Source organism: Culicoides brevitarsis, chromosome 3, assembly GCF_036172545.1.
Source record: "Culicoides brevitarsis isolate CSIRO-B50_1 chromosome 3, AGI_CSIRO_Cbre_v1, whole genome shotgun sequence".
Classification (NCBI taxonomy): domain Eukaryota; kingdom Metazoa; phylum Arthropoda; class Insecta; order Diptera; family Ceratopogonidae; genus Culicoides; species Culicoides brevitarsis.
The window spans coordinates 4,766,216-4,788,172 of NC_087087.1; the positions used below are offsets into that span (position 1 = coordinate 4,766,216).

Sequence of the window (21,957 nt, forward strand, 5' to 3'; positions counted from 1 at the left end):
AGTCTCAAACGAACGATGACGGCATTTTGCGGCTGTATCTGCCGATTGTCATGCAATATTTGCAAGATTTTGTGCAATCTGAGCGCTTATGTCGTCGTCTCGCCTATTTAGTGTCGAAAAAATTGATGTTTTTGATCAATAATCATCTCGACGGGAAGCAAGAACAGCAATCGACGCCTTCGCAAGCCACCGAAACTGTCGCCAAGATGGAAATTGACGACCAAAAACCCGAAGATGCGGAAAATAAGGATCAAAATGCGACACAGCAACAAGTAGAAACGCAACAAAAAGCAGTTCCGCCCTACGATGCGGTTTTTAACGATTACATGAGTTGCCCGCATCATCACGACATCGTTTTGGAACTCAGCACGATTCTGCAAGTCATCACAATTGAATGTCCAACGGCGCTGATTCGTTGTGGCATTGGCGAAAGTCGTTCAATTCTCGCAGGAAGTCCTTTAGACAACCTTCCGATACCGCCATCGAGTTTGCCGATGCCCAGTAAATGCGTTATGAGCAACAATGAAGTAAGAAGACAACTTTTGGTAGCGGAAGAGAATATTCGGCAACGTTCGAAGAATGCAGATCAACGTTGGTGCGCCGATAAATGGCAGGCCGAAAATCTTTATTTGAATTGTTGCAAAATTGAATCGTTACTTGAAATCGTATTAATTTCATGATTATTGATGAATTTATTTTGAAAATTTCATAAAAAAAATAATTAATCATATGAAAAAATAAAATTTGCTTCGAGGAATTTATATAAATTTTTGAAAAATATTTTATTTTATCGAAAATTTATTTTAAAAAAAATTTAATAAAAAATATTTTAATGAAATATATTAAATAAATTAACTAATTAAAATTTTTCATTTTTTAAAATTAAAAAAAAAAAATTAAAAAAAAAATCAAATTAAAAAAAAATAATTAATTTATTTAATAATTTTAATTAATTAAAATAAATTCATTAATTTATATTTTTAAACTTTTATTTTTATTAAGTAATGTTTAATCAAAATTATTAAATTTTTCATAAAATTTGTAAATTTTCAAAGAAGGTCAAAGGATCGAAAATTGCAAATTTCATTCATAAATCATTTTTTTAGCCTTATTTAATAGAAATTTTATTCAAAAGACAAAAATTATTTTTTTTTTCATAATTTTCTTGAAATAAAAAAAATAAAATAAAGCAAAAAATTATTATTTTAATTTAAATTTAATTATTATTTTTTTTTATTTAATTATTATTTTTATTTAATTATTTTAATTTTTTTTTAATTAATTTATTTAATTATTTTTTTTATTATTTTTTATTAATTAATTTATAAATTTAATTATTATTATTATTGCTTTAAAAAAAATCTTTAAAAAATTAAAATTTCTTAAAAACTCAAAAATTTCAAATAAAATTTTTTCCCAAGATCCAAAGACAACAAGATAAAAAAAAATCATCACAACTCACATAAATTCCTGCTCCATTTAATCACCGCTCATAATCTCATCGCATTTCACAATCAACTTTTTACCGTAAACTCATGCTTTTTTCCTCGTATCTTGCATTTCCAAACAAAAACAATCGATACGAAGCTTCGTTTCTCTATTTTTTCACACCTGTCGTCGTCGCGATGATAACACTTCGCACTTGTCGCGATAAGATAGCTTATTCAGCTAACAAAGCCCGAACTGGCTTCAGTCTACCGAAGAAAACGCCCCGAAATAGACTTAAAAATCGTTGACGCGCATCAAAAAATAATTTTTCTTATCAAAATTGGATTTATCTATTAGTCATTTTTTTTTTTTGTGGAAGGAAAAAATCATTTAAAGCAAATTTTGGACTTTTTTCCCATCAAATGTGGTTTTAAACAGGAAAAAATAAAAATATTTAATAAAAAAATCGAATAAAAAACCAAAAAACTCGGAAAAATGAGATGGAAAAGCTTATTTTTGATCGTCGTGCTATCCGCCATTTTGAGTGTTAGATCCGACGAAGGCGATTTAGCTGACGAATACGATGACGAACTTGTCGAAAGTGTTGAAAAAATCGAAATTCCAAAGAAAATTAGTGTTCCAACGACGCCTGTGGTCTCTGTAGCACCCAATGTGACACTCACGAAGGCTCTTGAACGCAGCGGAAAATATTTGGATTATCCTTACATGTCGCATTACGACTTGAACGACCAAAATTACGACTGGAGTGGTAAGTTTTTTCATTTTTTTTGTGAAATCGAGGCTTTTTTCGACGAAAAATGCTGAAATGTGGGTGATATCACCCGAAATTAATACAAACGAGTGAGATAACGCGCGAAAGATAAGATAAGAAAGGCGTTAGTTGGTGAAATATTTGTAACGAGTTTTTTTAGAGCAAATTTTTTATCGCCTTATCTCGTCGGTTAAGTAAACAAACATCGATTTATGCTGCGCGACAAGTGAACTGACTCATATTTCGTCATTTTTTACCCTCAAATGGCTCGATTTGATGATTCATGAGGTTCTGAGTCATAATTTTTTTGAATTTTTTTCAGATCCAAACAATCGATATGCCCCGAGTGAGCCGGCAACGCATCAAGGCGATGGATATGTCATCACAGCGATGCGTTTAAAGGAGTTGCGTGAGCGTTTTTTGTATCCGTTTCATGATCGCGGCGGCAGCGACAATCACGGCGACTACCAAAAGGACATTCATCACTCGAATCCGCAAGTTCACAAAAATTTCAACTATCAACTGCCCTTTTTTGGCTTCCGTTTCAACTATACGCGTGTCTCGATGAACGGATTTTTGGAGTTTTCGGATCCGCCGGAGCATTATACGTATCCGTTGTCGTTCCCCGTCAAGGATTGGCCAAAGAAAAATGATCCGTCGTTCATTGGGATTTTCCATTCGAAATGTCGCATCGGGAAAATTCATCCGGAGGATCAAGATCAACGTACGCCGGGCGTTTATTTCCGCATGGAACGCGATTTGGAAGGCAGAAAAGATCGGTATGGCGTTGAGATGAGGGAGAGAGTCATGTGGGATATTCGCGAAGGAGTTGTCGGGTCAGATACGTTCGTGCCGAAACATGTGGCGATTATTACGTGGAAAAATATGAGTTTTGCCGGAGGAATTGATAATTCGTTGTATAATGTAAGTAATTTTTTTTGATGATTTTTATTATTTTTTGAAGAAAATTTTAATTAAAAGTTAAAAAAGAAATTTTTTTGAAATTTTTTAATAAAATTTTCTTCTAAAGATTCAAATTTTTTCTCTAAAAGAAGAATTTTTTATATTTTTTTAAAAAAATTTTCTTCTGAAAATTCAAATTTTTTCTCTAAAAAAAATTTTTTATAATTTTTAAAAAAATTTTCTTATGAAAATTAAAATTTTTTCCCTAAAAAAAAGAATTTTTTTGTAATTTTTAAAAAAAAAAATTAAAATTTTTTTTCTAAAAAATAATAAAAAAAAAATTTTTTCTTAAATTTTTTCTCTAAAAAAATTTTTTTTTATAATTTTTAAAAAAAATTTCTTTTGAAAATTAAAATTTTTTCCCTAAAAAAAATTTTTATAATTTTTAAAAAAACTATCTTCTGAAAATTAAAATTTTTTCTCTAAAAAAAATTTTTTTAAAATTTTCTTTTAAAAAATTTTTTTTATTTAAAAAAATTTTTCTGAAAATTAAAATTTTTTTAAAAAAAAATTTTTTCTTAAAATTTTTTCTCTAAAAAAATTTTTTTTATAATTTTTAAAAAAATTTTCTTCTGAAAATTAAAATTTTTTCTCTAAAAAAATTTTTTTTATAATTTTTAATAAAATTTTCTTCTGAAAATTAAAATTTTTTCTCTAAAAAAAAATTTTTAATAATTTTTAAAAAATTTTTTTTCTGAAAATTAAAATTTTTTCTCTAAAATCGAATTTTTTATAATATTAAAAAAAAAATTTCTGAAAATTAAAATTTTTTCTCTAAAAAAAATTTTTTTATAATTTTTAAAAAAATTTTCTTCTGAAAATTAAAATTTTTTTTCTAAAAGAAGAATTTTTTACATTTTTTAATAAAATTTATTTCTGCAGTTATAAAATTTATCTTAAAAATTTTTTTAAAATAATTTTGTTGAAAATTTTCCTTCAGAAACGAAGAAAAATATTCAAAAAAAATTTTTACAAGAAAATTTTTAAAAATTTTTGAAATTTTTTTATTAAAAAGACAAAATATTAAAAAAAAATATTTTTTTCCTTCATTTCAAATAATTTCTTGACATTTTCAGACAAATTCCTTCCAAATGGTTCTCGCAACTGACGAAGTTTACACCTACGCTATCTTCAATTACATCCAAATTCGTTGGTCTTCTCATACCGAAGCTGGCGGCGACACAACTGGCGGAGAAGGAGGCGTTCCTGCATTCGTAAGTTTTAATTTTTCTATAAATTTTTAAAATTTTCTTCTAAAAATTAAATTTTTTTCAGATTGGTTTCAACGCTGGCAACGGAACACAAGCCTACGAATACGTCCCGTACTCCCAATCTTCCGTTTTGCGCGATTTAGTGGGACGCGGATGGGCAAATGGCTTCCCCGGGCGTCACATTTTCCGCATTGACGAGAAAATCATGCTGGGCACGTGCAACAAAGACATCGACGCGGCGCATCTTCCGCTCGTTTTTGCTCCCGAATCGGGAAATATGTTGGGCGGAACTGTCGTAAACATCACGGGACCCTGTTTTGACACGAACGAACGCGTTTCTTGTCGCTTTGATACGGAAGAAGTCATCGGGCATGTTGTGGATCGCAATCGCGCGATTTGTGTGCAGCCATTTTTGAAGGCGCAAGGTTACGTGAGATTCGAAATTTCCATTGGGACGGAGCGTTACAAGTGGCGCGGAAAGTTTTTCGTTGAAACGCCGGCTCATGCGACAGAAAGAATCTTCTTTGATGGGCAAGATGTGCATCAAAAAGCACCAAAAGAGATCAAAATCACATGGAATAAATATAATTTGACGACAAATTTGAATGCGAATGTTCGAGTTTCGCTTTGGGGATATCGAGAAACGACAATTCGGTAAGAACTTTTTTTTAAATTTTCATTTGAAATTGTTAAAATTGATTTTTTTTTGACAGTCCTGAACTACTTTACATCGATTTGTTGGAAGAATCTATCATGAATAGCGGACATTATACGATCAATCCGGAGAATTATCGCTTGAAAGAGAATCCGACGTTGTTGAATATCGAATTTGGATTTATTCAGATCAATTTGACGAATCCTGAACAATATTCGGGACTCAAAATTTCACCGTAAGTTTATAAAAATTCATTAGAAATCGATTTTTAATGCATTTCGGCTCTAATTTATCATTTTTAATCATTTTATAACTCAAAACTGCCAAAAAATTGAAACTGAAAAAAAATTTTTTCTTTGACATAGTTTTGTTTTAAAAACTAAATCAAGAGCAAAAAAACTGTGTCAAAAACTGTGCCAAAACCATTTTTGTCAAATTTTGCTCCAAATGGATAAAAACTCGTTAGAGGGCTCTAATTTATCATTTTTAATCATTTTATAACTCAAAACCTGCAGAAAATTGAAACTGAAAAAAAATTTTTCCTTTGACATAGTTTTGTTTTGAAAACTAAATCAAGAGCAAAAAAAACTGTGTCAAAAACTGTGTCAAAGCCATTTTTGTCAAATCTTGCTCCAAATGGATAAAAATTTGTCAGAGGGCTCTAATTTATCATTTTTAATCATTTTATAACTCAAAACTGCCAAAAAATTGAAACTGAAAAAAAATTTTTTCTTTGACATAGTTTTGTTTTAAAAACTAAATCAAGAGCAAAAAACTGTGTCAAAAACTGTGTCAAAGCAATTTTTGTCAAATTTTGCTCCAAATGGATAAAAATTTGTCAGAGGGCTCTAATTTATCATTTTTAATCATTTTTAACTCAAAACTGCCAAAAAATTGAAACTGAAAAAAAATTTTTTCTTTGACATAGTTTTGTTTTAAAAACTAAATCAAGAGCAAAAAAACTGTGTCAAAAACTGTGTCAAAGCAATTTTTGTCAAATTTTGCTCCAAATGGATAAAAATTTGTCAGAGGACTCTAATTTATCATTTTTAATCATTTTATAACTCAAAACTGCCAAAAAATTGAAACTGAAAAAAAAATTTTTCTTTGACATAGTTTTGTTTTAAAAACTAAATCAAGAGCAAAAAAACTGTGTCAAAAACTGTGTCAAAGCAATTTTTGTCAAATTTTGCTCCAAATGGATAAAAATTTGTCAGGGGGCTCTAATTTATCATTTTTAATCATTTTATAACTCAAAACTGCCAAAAAATTGAAACTGAAAAAAAATTTTTTCTTTGACATAGTTTTGTTTTAAAAACTAAATCAAGAGCAAAAAAACTGTGTCAAAAACTGTGTCAAAGCAATTTTTGTCAAATCTTGCTCCAAATGGATAAAAATTTGTCAGAGGGCTCTAATTTATCATTTTTAATCATTTTATAACTCAAAACTGCCAAAAAATTGAAACTGAAAAAAAAATTCAAAACTTTGAAAAAAAATTTTTTCTTTGACATAGTTTTGTTTTAAAAACTAAATCAAGAGCAAAAAAACTGTGTCAAAAACTGTGTCAAAGCAATTTTTGTCAAATTTTGCTCCAAATGGATAAAAATTTGTCAGAGGGCTCTAATTTATCATTTTTAATCATTTTATAACTCAAAACTGCCAAAAAATTGAAACTGAAAAAAAATTTTTTCTTTGACATAGTTTTGTTTTAAAAACTAAATCAAGAGCAAAAAAACTGTGTCAAAAACTGTGTCAAAGCAATTTTTGTCAAATCTTGCTCCAAATGGATAAAAATTTGTCAGAGGGCTCTAATTTATCATTTTTAATCATTTTATAACTCAAAACTGCCAAAAAATTGAAACTGAAAAAAAATTTTTTCTTTGACTTTGACATCAAAGTTTTGCTCCAAATGGATAAAAATTTTTCATTTTTAAAAACTCAAAATCAAAAAATTGAACTGAAAAAAAAACTGTGTCAAAAACTGTGTCAAAGCAATTTTTGTCAAATCTTGCTCCAAATGGATAAAAATTTGTCAGAGGGCTCTAATTTATCATTTTTAATCATTTTGCAACTCAAAACTGCCAAAAAATTGAAACTGAAAAAAAATTTTTTCTTTTACACAGTTTTGTTTTGAAAACTAAATCAAGAGCAAAAAAACTGTGTCAAAAACTGTGTCAAAGCAATTTTTGTCAAATCTTGCTCCAAATGGATAAAAATTTGTCAGAGGGCTCTAATTTATCATTTTTAATCATTTTTAACTAACTCAAAACTGCCAAAAAATTGTCAAAAAAACTGAAAAAAAATTTTTGAAACTGAAAAAAAATTTTTTCTTTGACATAGTTTTGTTTTAAAAACTAAATCAAGAGCAAAAAAACTGTGTCAAAAACTGTGTCAAAGCAATTTTTGTCAAATCTTGCTCCAAGTGGATAGAAATTTGTCAGAGGGCTCTAATTTATCATTTTTAATCATTTTATAACTCAAAACTGCCAAAAAATTGAAACTGAAAAAAAATTTTTTCTTTGACATAGTTTTGTTTTAAAAAGTCAAATAATTTGAAAAAAAAATTTTTTTTTTTAAATATTCGGAAAAAATAAATCAAGAGCAAAAAAACTGTGTCAAAAACTGTCAAAAAATTGAAACTGAAAAAAAATTTTTCTTTCAAAAATTTGTGTCAAAGCAATTTTTGTCAAATCTTGCTCCAAATGGATAAAAATTTGTCAGAGGGCTCTAATTTATCATTTTTAATCATTTTATAACTCAAAACTGCCAAAAAATTGAAACTGAAAAAAAATTTTTTCTTTGACACAGTTTTGATTTGAAAACTAAATCAAGAGCAAAAAAACTCTGTCAAAAACTGTGTCAAAGCAATTTTTGTCAAATTTGCTCCAAATGGATAAAAATTTGTCAGAGAGCTCTAATTTATCATTTTTAATCATTTTTTAACTCAAAACTGCCAAAAAATTGAAACTGAAAAAAAATTTTTTCTTTGACACAGTTTTGATTTGAAAACTAAATCAAGAGCAAAAAAACTGTGTCAAAAACTGTGTCAAAGCTATTTTTGTCAAATTTTGCTTCAAATGGATAGAAATTTATCAGGGGGCTCTAATTTATCATTTTTAATCATTTTTGACATTTTATTTCAAATTGTGCATTGGGATAAAAATTTAAATTTTTCATTGGGACAAAAATTAATAATTATATTTAAATTTAATTAAAAAATTTACCTTTTTCAGCGTCTTATGGTCCAAACCAATTCCCCTCGGATGGTATTTCGGCCCTCAATGGGAGCGAAAACATGGCAAAAATTGGCCTCGAGCTCTGTGTGACAACTGGATTCGTGCAGATCGTTATTTGAAAAATTTCGCTGCTGAACTTCCAATTTGCCCATGCAAACTCGAACATGCTCTCTTCGACAAAGGACGTTTCATGCCGGATCCCTCATGCGATATCGACTCCAATCCGTCGTGCATTCATCACAAAGGCGCCATTCATTGCGTTCGCACGGGACAACCGAGTTACACGGGCTCCGAGCAACAATGCTGCTACGATCGCAACAAATATCTCATGTTATCGTACGACCAAATGTGGGGATCTCGCGTACGAAAAGTTCACGATATCGGCCAAATGCCGTGGAATGAAGCAGGCAAAGTCCCAACACTGTCGCAATGGTTCCATGACGTCAAAGCTTATTATTCGTGTTGCATGTGGCAAGACGAGCAAGCAGTTGGATGCGAAACTTTCCGTTTTGAGCGACGCCCGAGTCAAGATTGCATTGCGTATCAACCGCCTGCTGTTGCCGCCGTTTTTGGAGATCCGCATATCGTGACTTTTGATAATTTGCAATACACGTTCAACGGAATGGGCGAATTTACGTTGGTTAGAGCGAATAACGGCAAAGAACGATTAGATGTGCAAGCGCGCTTTGAACAAGTCCCGCGAAATATTTATGGAAATGTAATGGCGACGAAGTTAACCTCAATTGCGATTCGCGGAAACACTTCAACCGTCATCGAAGTTCGAGTTAGACCCAAAGAGGCACAATGGCGATACCATTTGGATGTTTTTGCCGATGAAAAGAGGATTTATTTCGATCGTGAGAGCTTGAGGAAGCAATATTTCCATGGAGTGACGGTTTATACGCCGCCTTATGTGTTGAATCAATCGGAAATTGTGGTTATGTTGTCGTCAGGAGCTGGCGTGGAAATTGTTGAGAATTCAGGACATATGACGGCGAGAGTTTATTTGCCATGGAGCTTCATTGTGAGTTGATTTCTGACTGAAAATTTATTAAAAAGTTTAAAAAATATTAATTTTTTTTAGAACAAAACTCGAGGATTGTTTGGAAATTGGAGTTGGGATGTTCAAGATGATCTGACGTTACCTGATGGACAAGTTGTTGGCGTTAATTTGAACAATTTTGAGAGTATTCATCGAGATTTTGCTATGAAATGTAAGTAAAAAAATATTTTTTTTTTATTTATTTTAATTTTTTAAAATTTTTATTATTAATTAATAATTTTTTTTTATTATTTAAAATTAAATTTAAATTAAAAATTAAATAATTATTTTTTTTTTATTTCAAAATATTAATTTTTTTCGATCTTCCAAAATATAATTTTAATTAAGAAAAATATTTTTTTTTTGTGGAATTTTTTTTATTAAAAAAAAAATATAAAATTAATAATTTTTTTATGTTTTAAAAAAAATTATTAAAAATTATTTTAAAATAATTAAATAAATCTTTTTTTTAAATTTAATTAATTTAAATAATTTATTAAATTTTTTATAATTTTTATTTTTTTTAAATAATTAATTTTTAAAAATATATTTTTTTAAATTTTTATTAAAAAAAAAACTAAATTTTAATTTTTAAAATTTAATTTAGAATTAAATTTTTCGTATTTTTTTTTTATTAAAAAAATTAATTCATTAATTTTTTATTTTAATTTAATTAATAAATTTTTTAGTTAAAATTTATTAATTTTTTTTTTTTAAATTTTTTATTTTTCGTTGTATTTTTTATTTTTAAAAAAATTAATTATTTTTATTTTTTTTATCAAACATTTAATTTTTAAATTATTTTTTTTACATTTTTTAACTTTGAAATTTTTTTTTATTTTTTAGGGTTACTGGAGGATCGAAATCAAGAATCAGTTGGTCAAGCCTTATTTGTACGAGAATTCGGAAAAACATCAGCTCATTACACAAATATAACATTTTTACCGAATTTCATGCGAGATCCAAGGGAATTTTTGCCTTCGAATCGAACGCAGGATATCGAAAGAGCTCAAGAATTATGCGGGGACAGCTATCAATGTCGTTTCGATTATGGAATGTCTCTTGACAGGGAAATGGCTTACTTTACGAAAAATTATTATTCGTCAGCGATGAATATTAAAACGTTGAATTCAGAGTAAGAATCAATTTTAAGTCGAAATTTTAACAGAAATTCATGATTTTTTCTATTTTTAGACGATTGATATCCTGTGGAGTCCTTGAAACGCCTCGTTTTGGAAGAAAAACGAATTTTATGTTCACTCCAGGCACGAGAGTTTCCTTTGAGTGTAACGAAGGCTTTACTTTGACGGGAGATATGCGACGTGAATGCACAGCAGAAGGCAAATGGGATGTTCCGATTTATGGTTACACGACTTGTTTACGTAAGTTTTTACAGTTTTTAAAGGAATAATGTTTTTTTTACGAATTTTTAGTAAAAATATTTCATTTTTGAGATCTAAAAAAGGATTTTTAGTACAGAAAAAAATATTTTTAGATCTTAATAAAAAAATTTAGTACAGAAAAAATTATTTTTAGATCTGAAAAAAAATTTAGTAGGTACAGAAAATTTTTTTTAGATCAAAAAAAAGTATTTTTAGTACAGAAAAAATAATTTTTAGATCTCATAAAATAATTTAGTACAGAAAAAATTATTTTTAGATCCAAAAAAAAAAATTTAGTACAGAAAATTTTTTTTAGATCAAAAAAAATTATTTTTAGACAAAAAAAAGTATTTTTAGTACAGAAAACATTATTTTTAGATCTCATAAAATAATTTAGTACAGAAAATTTTTATTTAGATCAAAAAAAGTATTTTTAGTACAGAAAAAAATTTTTTTAGATCAAAAAAAAAGAATTTTTAGTACAGAGAAATTTTTTTTTTTTGAGATTTAAAAATCATTTTTTAGTACAGAAAACTTCATTTCATATCAAAAATTTAACATTTCTAACTAAAATTTTTAATATTTTCCCTCAGGTAACGTCTACTACACCCAACAAAACGTTTGGAAAACCATCGGATTCATTTTCGCCGTCATCTTACCAATTCTCCTCTTCCTCACGTGCATCGTTTACTGTTGGCGCAAGAAGCATCTCAAAGAAGACCCTGACTGGAAAATGCCAATTCCCTCACGATCTGGCTCCCGTTCAACTCTCCGCAACATTGGAAGCGATGCTGACGACGACACGATCAAAAAAGTCCGTAACTACGACGGCAGCTACAAAACTCACGAACCCTTGAACAACAAACCCGTCATCGATTTCCCGCAGAAAAAAATGGATTTGGACGAAGATGATTTGGATGTGACTTCGAGCGAAGGCGGCAGCGAATACAAAGACAAAGTAGCAAAGGACTTTGAGTATCGTCAATCGGGCGACGATCAAGGCAGAATTTTGGGCAGAAGAGCTGAACGACAAAACGCAACAATTCCCGAGGAAAATTTCCCGCAACAACCATCGACATCGGGAGCGCCATCGTCCATGGGATACACGCGTCAAGTGCCTTACAGCCCGGCTTACAGTCAAAATGATCGCGATAGTTTCATGACAGACCCGACAATGTCGCCTCCCGTCATGCGACAAGACCCAAATCAGATGCCGCGACAATTCGTTTATGGAAATCCCGCATCGCCGCCGCCTTTGTCGCAAACTGTGGGCCTTCCAACTGCATCTCCGACAAATGATGCAGCGCGTTCAACACAAGTTTAGAGCATTTTCCTACTTTTTTAACGCTAAAATTTAATTTTTATCAATAGAATGTAGTTTTTGACACTTAAAAAGCTAACAAATAAATTTTTTTTTTCTTTAAATTTATCAAAAATTTTTCTCGTTAATTTTTTTTCCGCGACGCCCCATGATAATATCAGAGCTTTCCCACAGGCGGATGACTTGACGAGACCTGCGATTGGTAGTGCAACGCTTCCTGATACGCCTTTTTCACTGCTTTACGTTCGGTTGGCTTTCGCGATTCCATTAATTTGGCTTGATCGACTTCCTTTTCAATTCCCAACAATTCCAACTTGTTCGGCGGCAACCATTGCCAAGTTCGTTTCACGTCGAAGAACAGCACAAGAAACACTGGCTCCGGATAATTTCGACGCAAAGCAAGCACATCTGTGGGAGGCGCCGGCAATGGGACTCCGTTATGAAGAAAATCTTTCGTAACCGTCGGATCAATAATTAACGCAGGGTACCATGGATATCCGCGACATTTTGCCCAAACAAGCTTCAAAGGTTCTAATTCGGGTTCGTCGTCTTTGTTGGCGGAACTGACGGTGTTTGCTTCTTCTTCGTTGTCGCTTGAGACCATTTCTGAATCGGATCGCCCGTCGTCGAAACTTGAACTAAAAAAAAAATTTTTGATGAAATTTTTTATTTTTTTTATTGAAATTTGAGAAATTTTACCCAAATTCGCTATCAGATCCAGTATAATCGCTGCAACTACTGCAAGTTTCAGATCCGCTAATACTCATGCTGTCATCAGAATCCGATTGGATGACGCGATCTTGTTGCCCGCGATAAACGCGGAAACTGTCAGGTAGGTTTTTGGGCGAACTGAAATTCAAGAAAAAAATAAAATATTAATATTTTTGCAATTTTATGATATATTTTTTTTTAAATATTTTAATGTTTTACTTTTTTTAAATAATAAAATATTTTATGAAATTGTTTGAATTAGCGTGAAAGCGATTTTCAAATTTTAAACGGAAATTTTTTAAATTTTGACCGAAGTTTATTTTTTTTTTTGAGCTCACATTTCATTAATTGGGTTAAAAAATCTTAAAATTTTGATAAATTTTAAAATTTTTCATAATTGAAAACTTATAAAAAAATATAAGCCTTAAAAGAAAATTTTAAATATTTTATGATAAATAACAGAAAATTAATAAAAAAAATGTTTGAATTAACATTTCAATTTTCAAATTTTAAAGAAATTTTTCTAATTTTTTGTTAGAAAATGTTTTTTTTTTGAATAAAAATTTAAGAATATGGAACAAAAATTAAAAAAAAAATAAATTTCAAACAAAAATTAAAAATTTTAATATTTTTTAGGAAAAAAAAATAATTTTAAAATATTTTTAATGTTTATATTTATAAAATTTCCATTTTCAAAATTTTAATAAAAAAAATAAAATTAAGTATGAACAAAATTTATATTTTTATGATTTCATTATTTAAGTTTTAAAAAATGTTTGAATTAGCAATAAAGCGATTTTCAAATTTTAAACGGAAATGTTTTGAATTGACATTTTAAAAATTTTGACTGAATTTAAATTTTTTTTAAACTCAATTTGCCCTTAACAAAATAATTGATAAAAAAATTATTTAAAATTTATTAAATAAAATAAATTTAAATATTTTGAGATGAAAGTAAATTTATTAAAAAAAAGTTTGAATTAGCAAAAGGCGATTTTCAAATTTTTTAATTAATTTTTTTCTAAGAAAATGCTTATTTTTGAATAAAAATTTTAAAAATTTTGGAGATAGAAAGTTTATGAAAAATGTTTGAATTAGCAAAAAGCAATTTTCAAATTTTTAACGGAAATTTTTTTGAATTGACATTTAGTTAAAAAATGTCAAATTTTAAAGAAAAACTTCAAATTTAAGACAATTTAATTAAATTTTGTTAATTTTCATACTTTTCATGAAATAAATAATTAAAAATCTTGAATTTTGTTTCTAATTTTCCTTTTAAAAAAAAAAAAAAATCAAATTTAAAAAAATCTTACCCAAGCGGAAGTCCCTTTTTATCAAAATCCGCTTCGGATCCTTTCTTATTCGGTCCCCTACGTCTTCCCGCCTTCCTTCCCGGACTTTTTGGCTTTTCCGCCGAGCTATTTGGCGTCATCTTAAACTCCTCCTTGATCGACGAATCCATTTTCTTGTTCAAACTCTGATTTTGCGCCTTTCGCGTGAATAATACTGCCGTTCTGCGATTGACTCCCGATGGCGAAACGCTACTATTTGCTCCCCCATGCTTATTCGGGCTGTTAATCGGCGTCACTTGTGTTTCCATTTTCTCTGTATCGCTCTCTTCTGCTGCCGGAGCCTCTTTTCCAAGTTGTTTCTTGATTTTCGCAATGTCAGCTTTGATAACTCGAATCCGTTTTTGCTTCGCTTGACCATTTTTGAGGGAATTTACTCTCGTTAGAAGACTTTCGAGTTTGCGAATTCCCTCGAACGAAGGTTTAGACTTGATTATTTCACGAATTTCGTTGTCAATACTTGCTGCGATGGCATCTTCGGACTTTCCAGCTTCAATTAAGCCGGCGCGTTCGAGTTCTCTGCGTGCTGCACGGAAAATTATGCCGCCAGCGTCTTTCATGCGAACACCTGCGCGATAAAAAATGGTCTCTTTGTTGTTGTAAGTCAAGCAATTTCGTATCATGAGATCAAAATCGTCCTCTAATTCCTCCAAAGTGCTGTATTCGCCTTGTTTTAACTTCTTTCGCATCGTTCCCAAGTCAATAGGGTCCTTGATGACATCGAGATAATCGGCTACTTCGACAGTATCGACGGGTTCGAGGAAGATTTCTGTTTGATCTTTCGCCTCAAGTTGATCTAAAATGCGATCCAAGGCAATTTCGAGCGGATTTATCTCCAACATGACACACTGTTCCTTCGTTTTTATCAACGCCAGCTTCAATTTCTCCCTTTTTCGCACCAATTCGCACAATAAACGCGCCCTTTCGAGATCCTGTCGCAAACATTGCCAATATTTCAGTTGATGATACAACTCTTTGGCATCCGGAGACCCATCTAGACCCGATCTCCCGTGCGTTTGACTCTGCGTTTGAAGTCTCCGAAGCAACGGAACGCCATTTCTGAACTGCCTCTTCAACATCCAATACGCCACAAGTCGCTGAATAAACTGAGATTTCTTCTGAATCGAGACCAATTGCGAAATTTCGTGAATTCGCTCGGGCGGAATTGTCGGAATTAAAATTACGGGCACACTTTGTCGCTTTTTCGCCAACAATTTTCGCGCTTTCTTCATTTTCGAACGAGATTCTTCGAGTTTTTCCGGATTCGGGGTCTCGTTTTCGTTGGCATCGCTTGGCGTGTGAGCGTCACAAAATGCCGTCTTTTGTACGATAATGGGATGCGCTTCGTTGCCCTTGACGGTGTCCATGCGCATACATAATCCGGCTTGTTGGGCGCATGTCACGTGAAATGCGGCGTAACACGAATTTCGGTTGCACTGGATGCACGCGCCGATGCCCTTTTGTTTGCAAATGTAGCAGACGAGACGCCAACGTGCTTGGGGAATCATCTCGATTGAGTCAATGGGCTCCAAAAAGACCGTGTTGGCGAAACGAACTTCCGGGATCCATAATGCGCAGACGACGTGAGCCCATCCCCCTGTGTCGGTTTGTTTGAAAGCTCCTGAAATTAAAAAAAAAATTTTTACAGTCGAATTCAAAAAATTTGAAAGTCGAATTGGAAATTTGTGAGTCGAATTCGATTAAAAATTACGTAATTTTTATTTTGAAAGCCCATTTGATAATTTTTAGGCTTGAAATTGATCAAAAATCATACAAAAGTGCTTTGGATGCCTTTCTGATGGTTCTTAAGCTTGTATATTGAAAAATAAAAATTACGTAAAAAATACGTAATTTTCATTTTGAGAGCCCATTTGATAATTTTTAGGCTTGAAATTGATCAAAAATCATACAAAAGTGCTTTGGATGCCTTTCTGATGGTTCTTAAGCTTGTATATTGAAAAATAAAAATTACGTAAAAATTACGTAAAAAATACGTAAAAAATACGTAATTTTTATTTTGAGAGCCCATTTGATAATTTTTAGGCTTGAAATTGATCAAAAATCATACAAAAGTGCTTTGGATGCCTTTCGATGGTTCTTAAGATTTTTTAATAAAAAATACGTAAAAAATACGTAAAAATTTTACGAAATTTTTAAAAAATAGGCGAACGTAAGTTTTTTTTTAGTTTAAGAATTTTTTTAAAAAATATGGAAAAAATAGAAATTTTTTAATAAAAAAATTTAAATTCGACTTTTTAAATGGGACAAAAATCTAATCTAATAATTTTTAGGCTTGAAATTGATCAAAAATCATACAAAAGTGCTTTGGATGCCTTTCTGATGGTTCTTAAGCTTGTATATTGAAAAATAAAAATTACGTAAAAAATACGTAAAAATTACGTAAATATGTAAAAAATACGTAATTTTTATTTTCAGAGCCCATTTGATAATTTTTAGGCTTGATATTGATTAAAAATTACGGAGAATTCGAAATTTGTGAGTCGAGTTCAAAATTTGTTAGGCGAATTCGTAAGTTTTTAAGTTTAAATCTTTTTGATTTTTAAATCGAGCCAAATGTCAAAAATTATTTGAAATTTTTTAAAATATGAGAAAAATAGAAATTTTTTAATAAAAAATTTTAAATTCGACTTTTCAAATGGGATGAAAATTTAAAAATAAATTTAAAAAATTAAAAAAAAGACAAACCTCCGCTATTTGGGCACAAAACACAATCCACGGGCCGCGATGGAGACTGCAAGCAACGACGACAAAGCCATTGTCCTTCGGGAATATAAGGAACGCCGTAGCAATCTTGATGCACTGCCAAGTTGCACATGTCGCAAAACAGGATAACATTCGTATTCTGACACTCCCCATCCATGCAAATGCAACAAACGGCATCATCGTCAACTACGGCGCCACTTTGCCCGTTCGCAGCTGCCTGAAAAAACGATTCTTTCTCCAAACGATCCATCAGCAACTCCAAATTGTCGACTGTGACGGGCGCCAAATCCATTTCTTCGCGTTTCTCGTTGATAACTTGCAACCAAGTCGTGTCTTCCTCATCGACGTCGTACTCAACTTCGCCATCCAGCTCCTCGAGGGACTTTTCGATGTACCGAATGTACGCATTTGGTCGCGGCGGCGCATCGCAAATGTTGTAATCTGTGATTTTTTTGAATTTTGCTTCGGGCAACTTCACTTCCGGCTCCGGCGGCGGGTTAATACTCTTCAATTCGCATTCGCCGCGTGCCATCATCTCCGTATATTCGTCCATTGAGATGCACGGCACTTCCGCATCTTCGTGCAATTTGATTGTTTTCCCGTCGATATTGAAATGAATGACTCGCAGCGCTTCGTCGAAGGTAATTGCTTCCTTTTGCGATCCGCCTGTGTCGATTTTCGGTGTTCCCGTTGGACGTTTTCTGCTCGTTTTGCGATTCGGGGTTGCTGCTTCGGGATTGTCGTGATCGTAAGTCGTCAAGTGATAGTTTAAGCCGAAAAGCGATCTGAAATTTGATGAATTTTTCGTTAATTTCAGGTTTTGGAGGCAAATTGTAAAGGAGTGTAAACAAACCTGTAACTCTTTTCGCATCCATCGACGGCACATTTGAACGGAGGTTCGGCATTCTTTAAGCTTTTCACGTATTCGTTGATGTCGAAGTCGATGCCCATCTTCGAATCTGTGGAAATTTGCGAGATTTCGGCAGTTTTCCGGCAATTTCTATTGGAAATTCGATTTTTGTGAGTTTGTTTAGTGTCAAAAGTGTCACTTTGACAGATGAGGTAAGTGCAACTTTAAAAAATGTTTCATGTTTCATCTAAATTTTTTACCGAAAATTTAAGGGGGATTTAAAAGATGATTTCCATGCATATCTCTTCGATTTTTGAAGAAATAAAAAAAACAACGATTTTATCATATGAGGAGCAAAAATCGTACTTTTTTCTCAAGTCAATTTTCAACCAACTTTTGATGGGTTTCAAAGCTAAAAGTTAATAAATATTCATTCTAAAGTTAATTTCCATTGATATCTGATCGATTTTCGATCAAATAAAAAAAAGTACGATTTTATCATATGAGGAGCAAAAATCGTACTTTTTTCTCAAGTCAATTTTCAACCAACTTTTGATGGGTTTCAAAGCTAAAATTTAATAAATATTCATTCTAAAGTCGATTTCCATTGATATCTGATCGATTTTTGATCAAATAAAAAAAAGTACGATTTTATCATATGAGGAGCAAAAATCGTACTTTTTTCTCAAGTCAATTTTCAACCAACTTTTGATGGGTTTCAAAGCTAAAATTTAATAAATATTCATTCTAAAGTTAATTTCCATTGATATCTGATCGATTTTTGATCAAATAAAAAAAAGTACGATTTTATCATATGAGGAGCAAAAATCGTACTTTTTTCTCAAGTCAATTTTCAACCAACTTTTGATGGGTTTCAAAGCTAAAATTTAATAAATATTCATTCTAAAGTCGATTTCCATTGCTATCTGATCGATTTTTGATCAAATAAAAAAAAGTACGATTTTATCATATGAGGAGCAAAAATCGTACTTTTTTTCTCAAGTCAATTTTCAACCAACTTTTGATGGGTTTCAAAGCTAAAATTAATTAAATATTCATTCTAAAGTTAATTTCCATTGATATCTGATCGATTTTTGATCAAATAAAAAAAAGTACGATTTTATCATATGAGGAGCAAAAATCGTACTTTTTTTCTCAAGTCAATTTTCAACCAACTTTTGATGGGTTTCAAAGCAAAAAATTAATAAATATTCATTCTAAAGTTAATTTTCATTGATATCTGATCGATTTTTGATCAAATAAAAAAAAGTACGATTTTATCATATGAGGAGCAAAAATCGTACTTTTTTTCTCAAGTCAATTTTCAACCAACTTTTGATGGGTTTCAAAGCTAAAAGTTAATAAATATTCATTCTAAAGTTAATTTCCATTGATATCTGATCGATTTTTGATCAAATAAAAAAAAGTACGATTTTATCATATGAGGAGCAAAAATCGTACTTTTTTCTCAAGTCAATTTTCAACCAACTTTTGATGGGTTTCAAAGCTAAAAGTTAATAAATATTCATTCTAAAGTTAATTTCCATTGATATCTGATCGATTTTTGATCAAATAAAAAAAAGTACGATTTTATCATATGAGGAGCAAAAATCGTACTTTTTTTCTCAAGTCAATTTTCAACCAACTTTTGATGGGTTTCAAAGCTAAAATTAATAAATATTCATTCTAAAGTTAATTTCCATTGATATTTAATCGATTTTTGATCAAATAAAAAAAAGTACGATTTTATCATATGAGGAGCAAAAATCGTACTTTTTTTCTCAAGTCAATTTTCAACCAACTTTTGATGGGTTTCAAAGCTAAAAGTTAATAAATATTCATTCTAAAGTTGATTTCCATTGATATCTGATCGATTTTTGATCAAATAAAAAAAAGTACGATTTTATCATATGAGGAGCAAAAATCGTACTTTTTTCTCAAGTCAATTTTCAACCAACTTTTGATGGGTTTCAAAGCTAAAAGTTAATAAATATTCATTCTAAAGTTGATTTCCATTGATATCTGATCGATTTTTGATCAAATAAAAAAAAGTACGATTTTATCATATGAGGAGCAAAAATCGTACTTTTTTTCTCAAGTCAATTTTCAACCAACTTTTGATGGGTTTCAAAGCTAAAAGTTAATAAATATTCATTCTAAAGTTAATTTCCATTGATATCTGATCGATTTTTGATCAAATAAAAAAAAGTACGATTTTATCATATGAGGAGCAAAAATCGTACTTTTTTCTCAAGTCAATTTTCAACCAACTTTTGATGGGTTTCAAAGCTAAAAGTTAATAAATATTCATTCTAAAGTTGATTTCCATTGATATCTGATCGATTTTTGATCAAATAAAAAAAAGTACGATTTTATCATATGAGGAGCAAAAATCGTACTTTTTTCTCAAGTCAATTTTCAACCAACTTTTGATGGGTTTCAAAGCTAAAAGTTAATAAATATTCATTCTAAAGTTGATTTCCATTGATATCTGATCGATTTTTGATCAAATAAAAAAAAGTACGATTTTATCATATGAGGAGCAAAAATCGTACTTTTTTCTCAAGTCAATTTTCAACCAACTTTTGATGGGTTTCAAAGCTAAAAGTTAATAAATATTCATTCTAAAGTTGATTTCCATTGATATCTGATCGATTTTTGATCAAATAAAAAAAAGTACGATTTTATCATATGAGGAGCAAAAATCGTACTTTTTTCTCAAGTCAATTTTCAACCAACTTTTGATGGGTTTCAAAGCTAAAAGTTAATAAATATTCATTCTAAAGTTGATTTCCATTGATATCTGATCGATTTTTGATCAAATAAAAAAAAGTACGATTTTATCATATGAGGAGCAAAAATCGTACTTTTTTTCTCAAGTCAATTTTCAACCAACTTTTGATGGGTTTCAAAGCTAAAAGTTAATAAATATTCATTCTAAAGTTGATTTCCATTGATATCTGATCGATTTTTGATCAAATAAAAAAAAGTACGATTTTATCATATGAGGAGCAAAAATCGTACTTTTTTTCTCAAGTCAATTTTCAACCAACTTTTGATGGGTTTCAAAGCTAAAAGTTAATAAATATTCATTCTAAAGTTGATTTCCATTGATATCTGATCGATTTTTGATCAAATAAAAAAAAGTACGATTTTATCATATGAGGAGCAAAAATCGTACTTTTTTCTCAAGTCAATTTTCAACCAACTTTTGATGGGTTTCAAAGCTAAAAGTTAATAAATATTCATTCTAAAGTTAATTTCCATTGATATCTGATCGATTTTTGATCAAATAAAAAAAAGTACGATTTTATCATATGAGGAGCAAAAATCGTACTTTTTTTCTCAAGTCAATTTTCAACCAACTTTTGATGGGTTTCAAAGCTAAAAGTTAATAAATATTCATTCTAAAGTTGATTTCCATTGATATCTGATCGATTTTTGATCAAATAAAAAAAAGTACGATTTTATCATATGAGGAGCAAAAATCGTACTTTTTTTCTCAAGTCAATTTTCAACCAACGTTTGATGGGTTTCAAAGCTGAAAGTTAATAAATATTCATTCTAAAGTTGATTTTCATTGATATCTGATCGATTTTTGATCAAATAAAAAAAAGTACGATTTTATCATATGAGGAGCAAAAATCGTACTTTTTTTCTCAAGTCAATTTTCAACCAACTTTTGATGGGTTTCAAAGCTAAAAGTTAATAAATATTCATTCTAAAGTTAATTTCCATTGATATCTGATCGATTTTTGATCAAATAAAAAAAAGTACGATTTTATCATATGAGGAGCAAAAATCGTACTTTTTTTCTCAAGTCAATTTTCAACCAACTTTTGATGGGTTTCAAAGCAAAAAATTAATAAATATTCATTCTAAAGTTAATTTTAATTGATATCTGATCGATTTTCGATCAAATAAAAAAAAGTACGATTTTATCATATGAGGAGCAAAAATCGTACTTTTTTTCTCAAGTCAATTTTCAACCAACTTTTGATGGGTTTCAAAGCTAAAAGTTAATAAATATTCATTCTAAAGTTGATTTCCATTGATATCTGATCGATTTTTGATCAAATAAAAAAAAGTACGATTTTATCATATGAGGAGCAAAAATCGTACTTTTTTTCTCAAGTCAATTTTCAACCAACTTTTGATGGGTTTCAAAGCTAAAAGTTAATAAATATTCATTCTAAAGTTGATTTCCATTGATATCTGATCGATTTTTGATCAAATAAAAAAAAGTACGATTTTATCATATGAGGAGCAAAAATCGTACTTTTTTCTCAAGTCAATTTTCAACCAACTTTTGA

At 30.2% G+C, this 21,957-nt stretch overlaps 2 protein-coding genes across 2 annotated transcripts; one reads left to right on the top strand and one right to left on the bottom strand.

Moving 5' to 3' along the window:
- Positions 1-1,706: 1,706 nt before the first annotated feature.
- On the top strand, positions 1,707-12,013 carry LOC134835801 (protein mesh). Its single transcript, XM_063850769.1, has 10 exons — positions 1,707-2,197; positions 2,523-3,124; positions 4,240-4,377; positions 4,439-5,028; positions 5,088-5,264; positions 8,263-9,289; positions 9,350-9,479; positions 10,154-10,442; positions 10,502-10,689; positions 11,283-12,013. Exons 1-10 carry the CDS (start codon positions 1,924-1,926, stop codon positions 12,011-12,013), a joined length of 4,146 nt encoding a protein of 1,381 aa, XP_063706839.1. The 5' UTR covers positions 1,707-1,923.
- Positions 12,014-12,167: 154 nt separating this feature from the next.
- LOC134835802 (bromodomain-containing protein homolog) lies at positions 12,168-17,809 on the bottom strand. Its single transcript, XM_063850770.1, has 5 exons — positions 17,648-17,809; positions 16,777-17,579; positions 14,035-15,691; positions 12,710-12,859; positions 12,168-12,648 (listed from the first exon to the last, which is right to left on the bottom strand). Exons 1-5 carry the CDS (start codon positions 17,743-17,745, stop codon positions 12,168-12,170), a joined length of 3,189 nt encoding a protein of 1,062 aa, XP_063706840.1. The 5' UTR covers positions 17,746-17,809.
- Between the last annotated feature and the right edge of the window lie 4,148 nt (positions 17,810-21,957).

Bases quoted from the DNA above. Each gene is read 5' to 3' on its own strand.
- LOC134835801 (XM_063850769.1), top strand. From the start codon at position 1,924: ATGAGATGGAAAAGCTTATTTTTGATCGTCGTGCTATCCGCCATTTTG. The intron at 2,198-2,522 runs GTAAGTTTTTTC...AATTTTTTTCAG, and splicing joins CCAAAATTACGACTGGAGTG to ATCCAAACAATCGATATGCC. The intron at 10,690-11,282 runs GTAAGTTTTTAC...ATTTTCCCTCAG, and splicing joins TGGTTACACGACTTGTTTAC to GTAACGTCTACTACACCCAA.
- LOC134835802 (XM_063850770.1), bottom strand. From the start codon at position 17,745: ATGGGCATCGACTTCGACATCAACGAATACGTGAAAAGCTTAAAGAAT. The intron at 15,692-16,776 runs GTTTGTCTTTTT...TTTTAATTTCAG, and splicing joins TTTGTGCCCAAATAGCGGAG to GAGCTTTCAAACAAACCGAC. The intron at 12,649-12,709 runs GTAAAATTTCTC...TTTTTTTTTTAG, and splicing joins GGATCTGATAGCGAATTTGG to TTCAAGTTTCGACGACGGGC.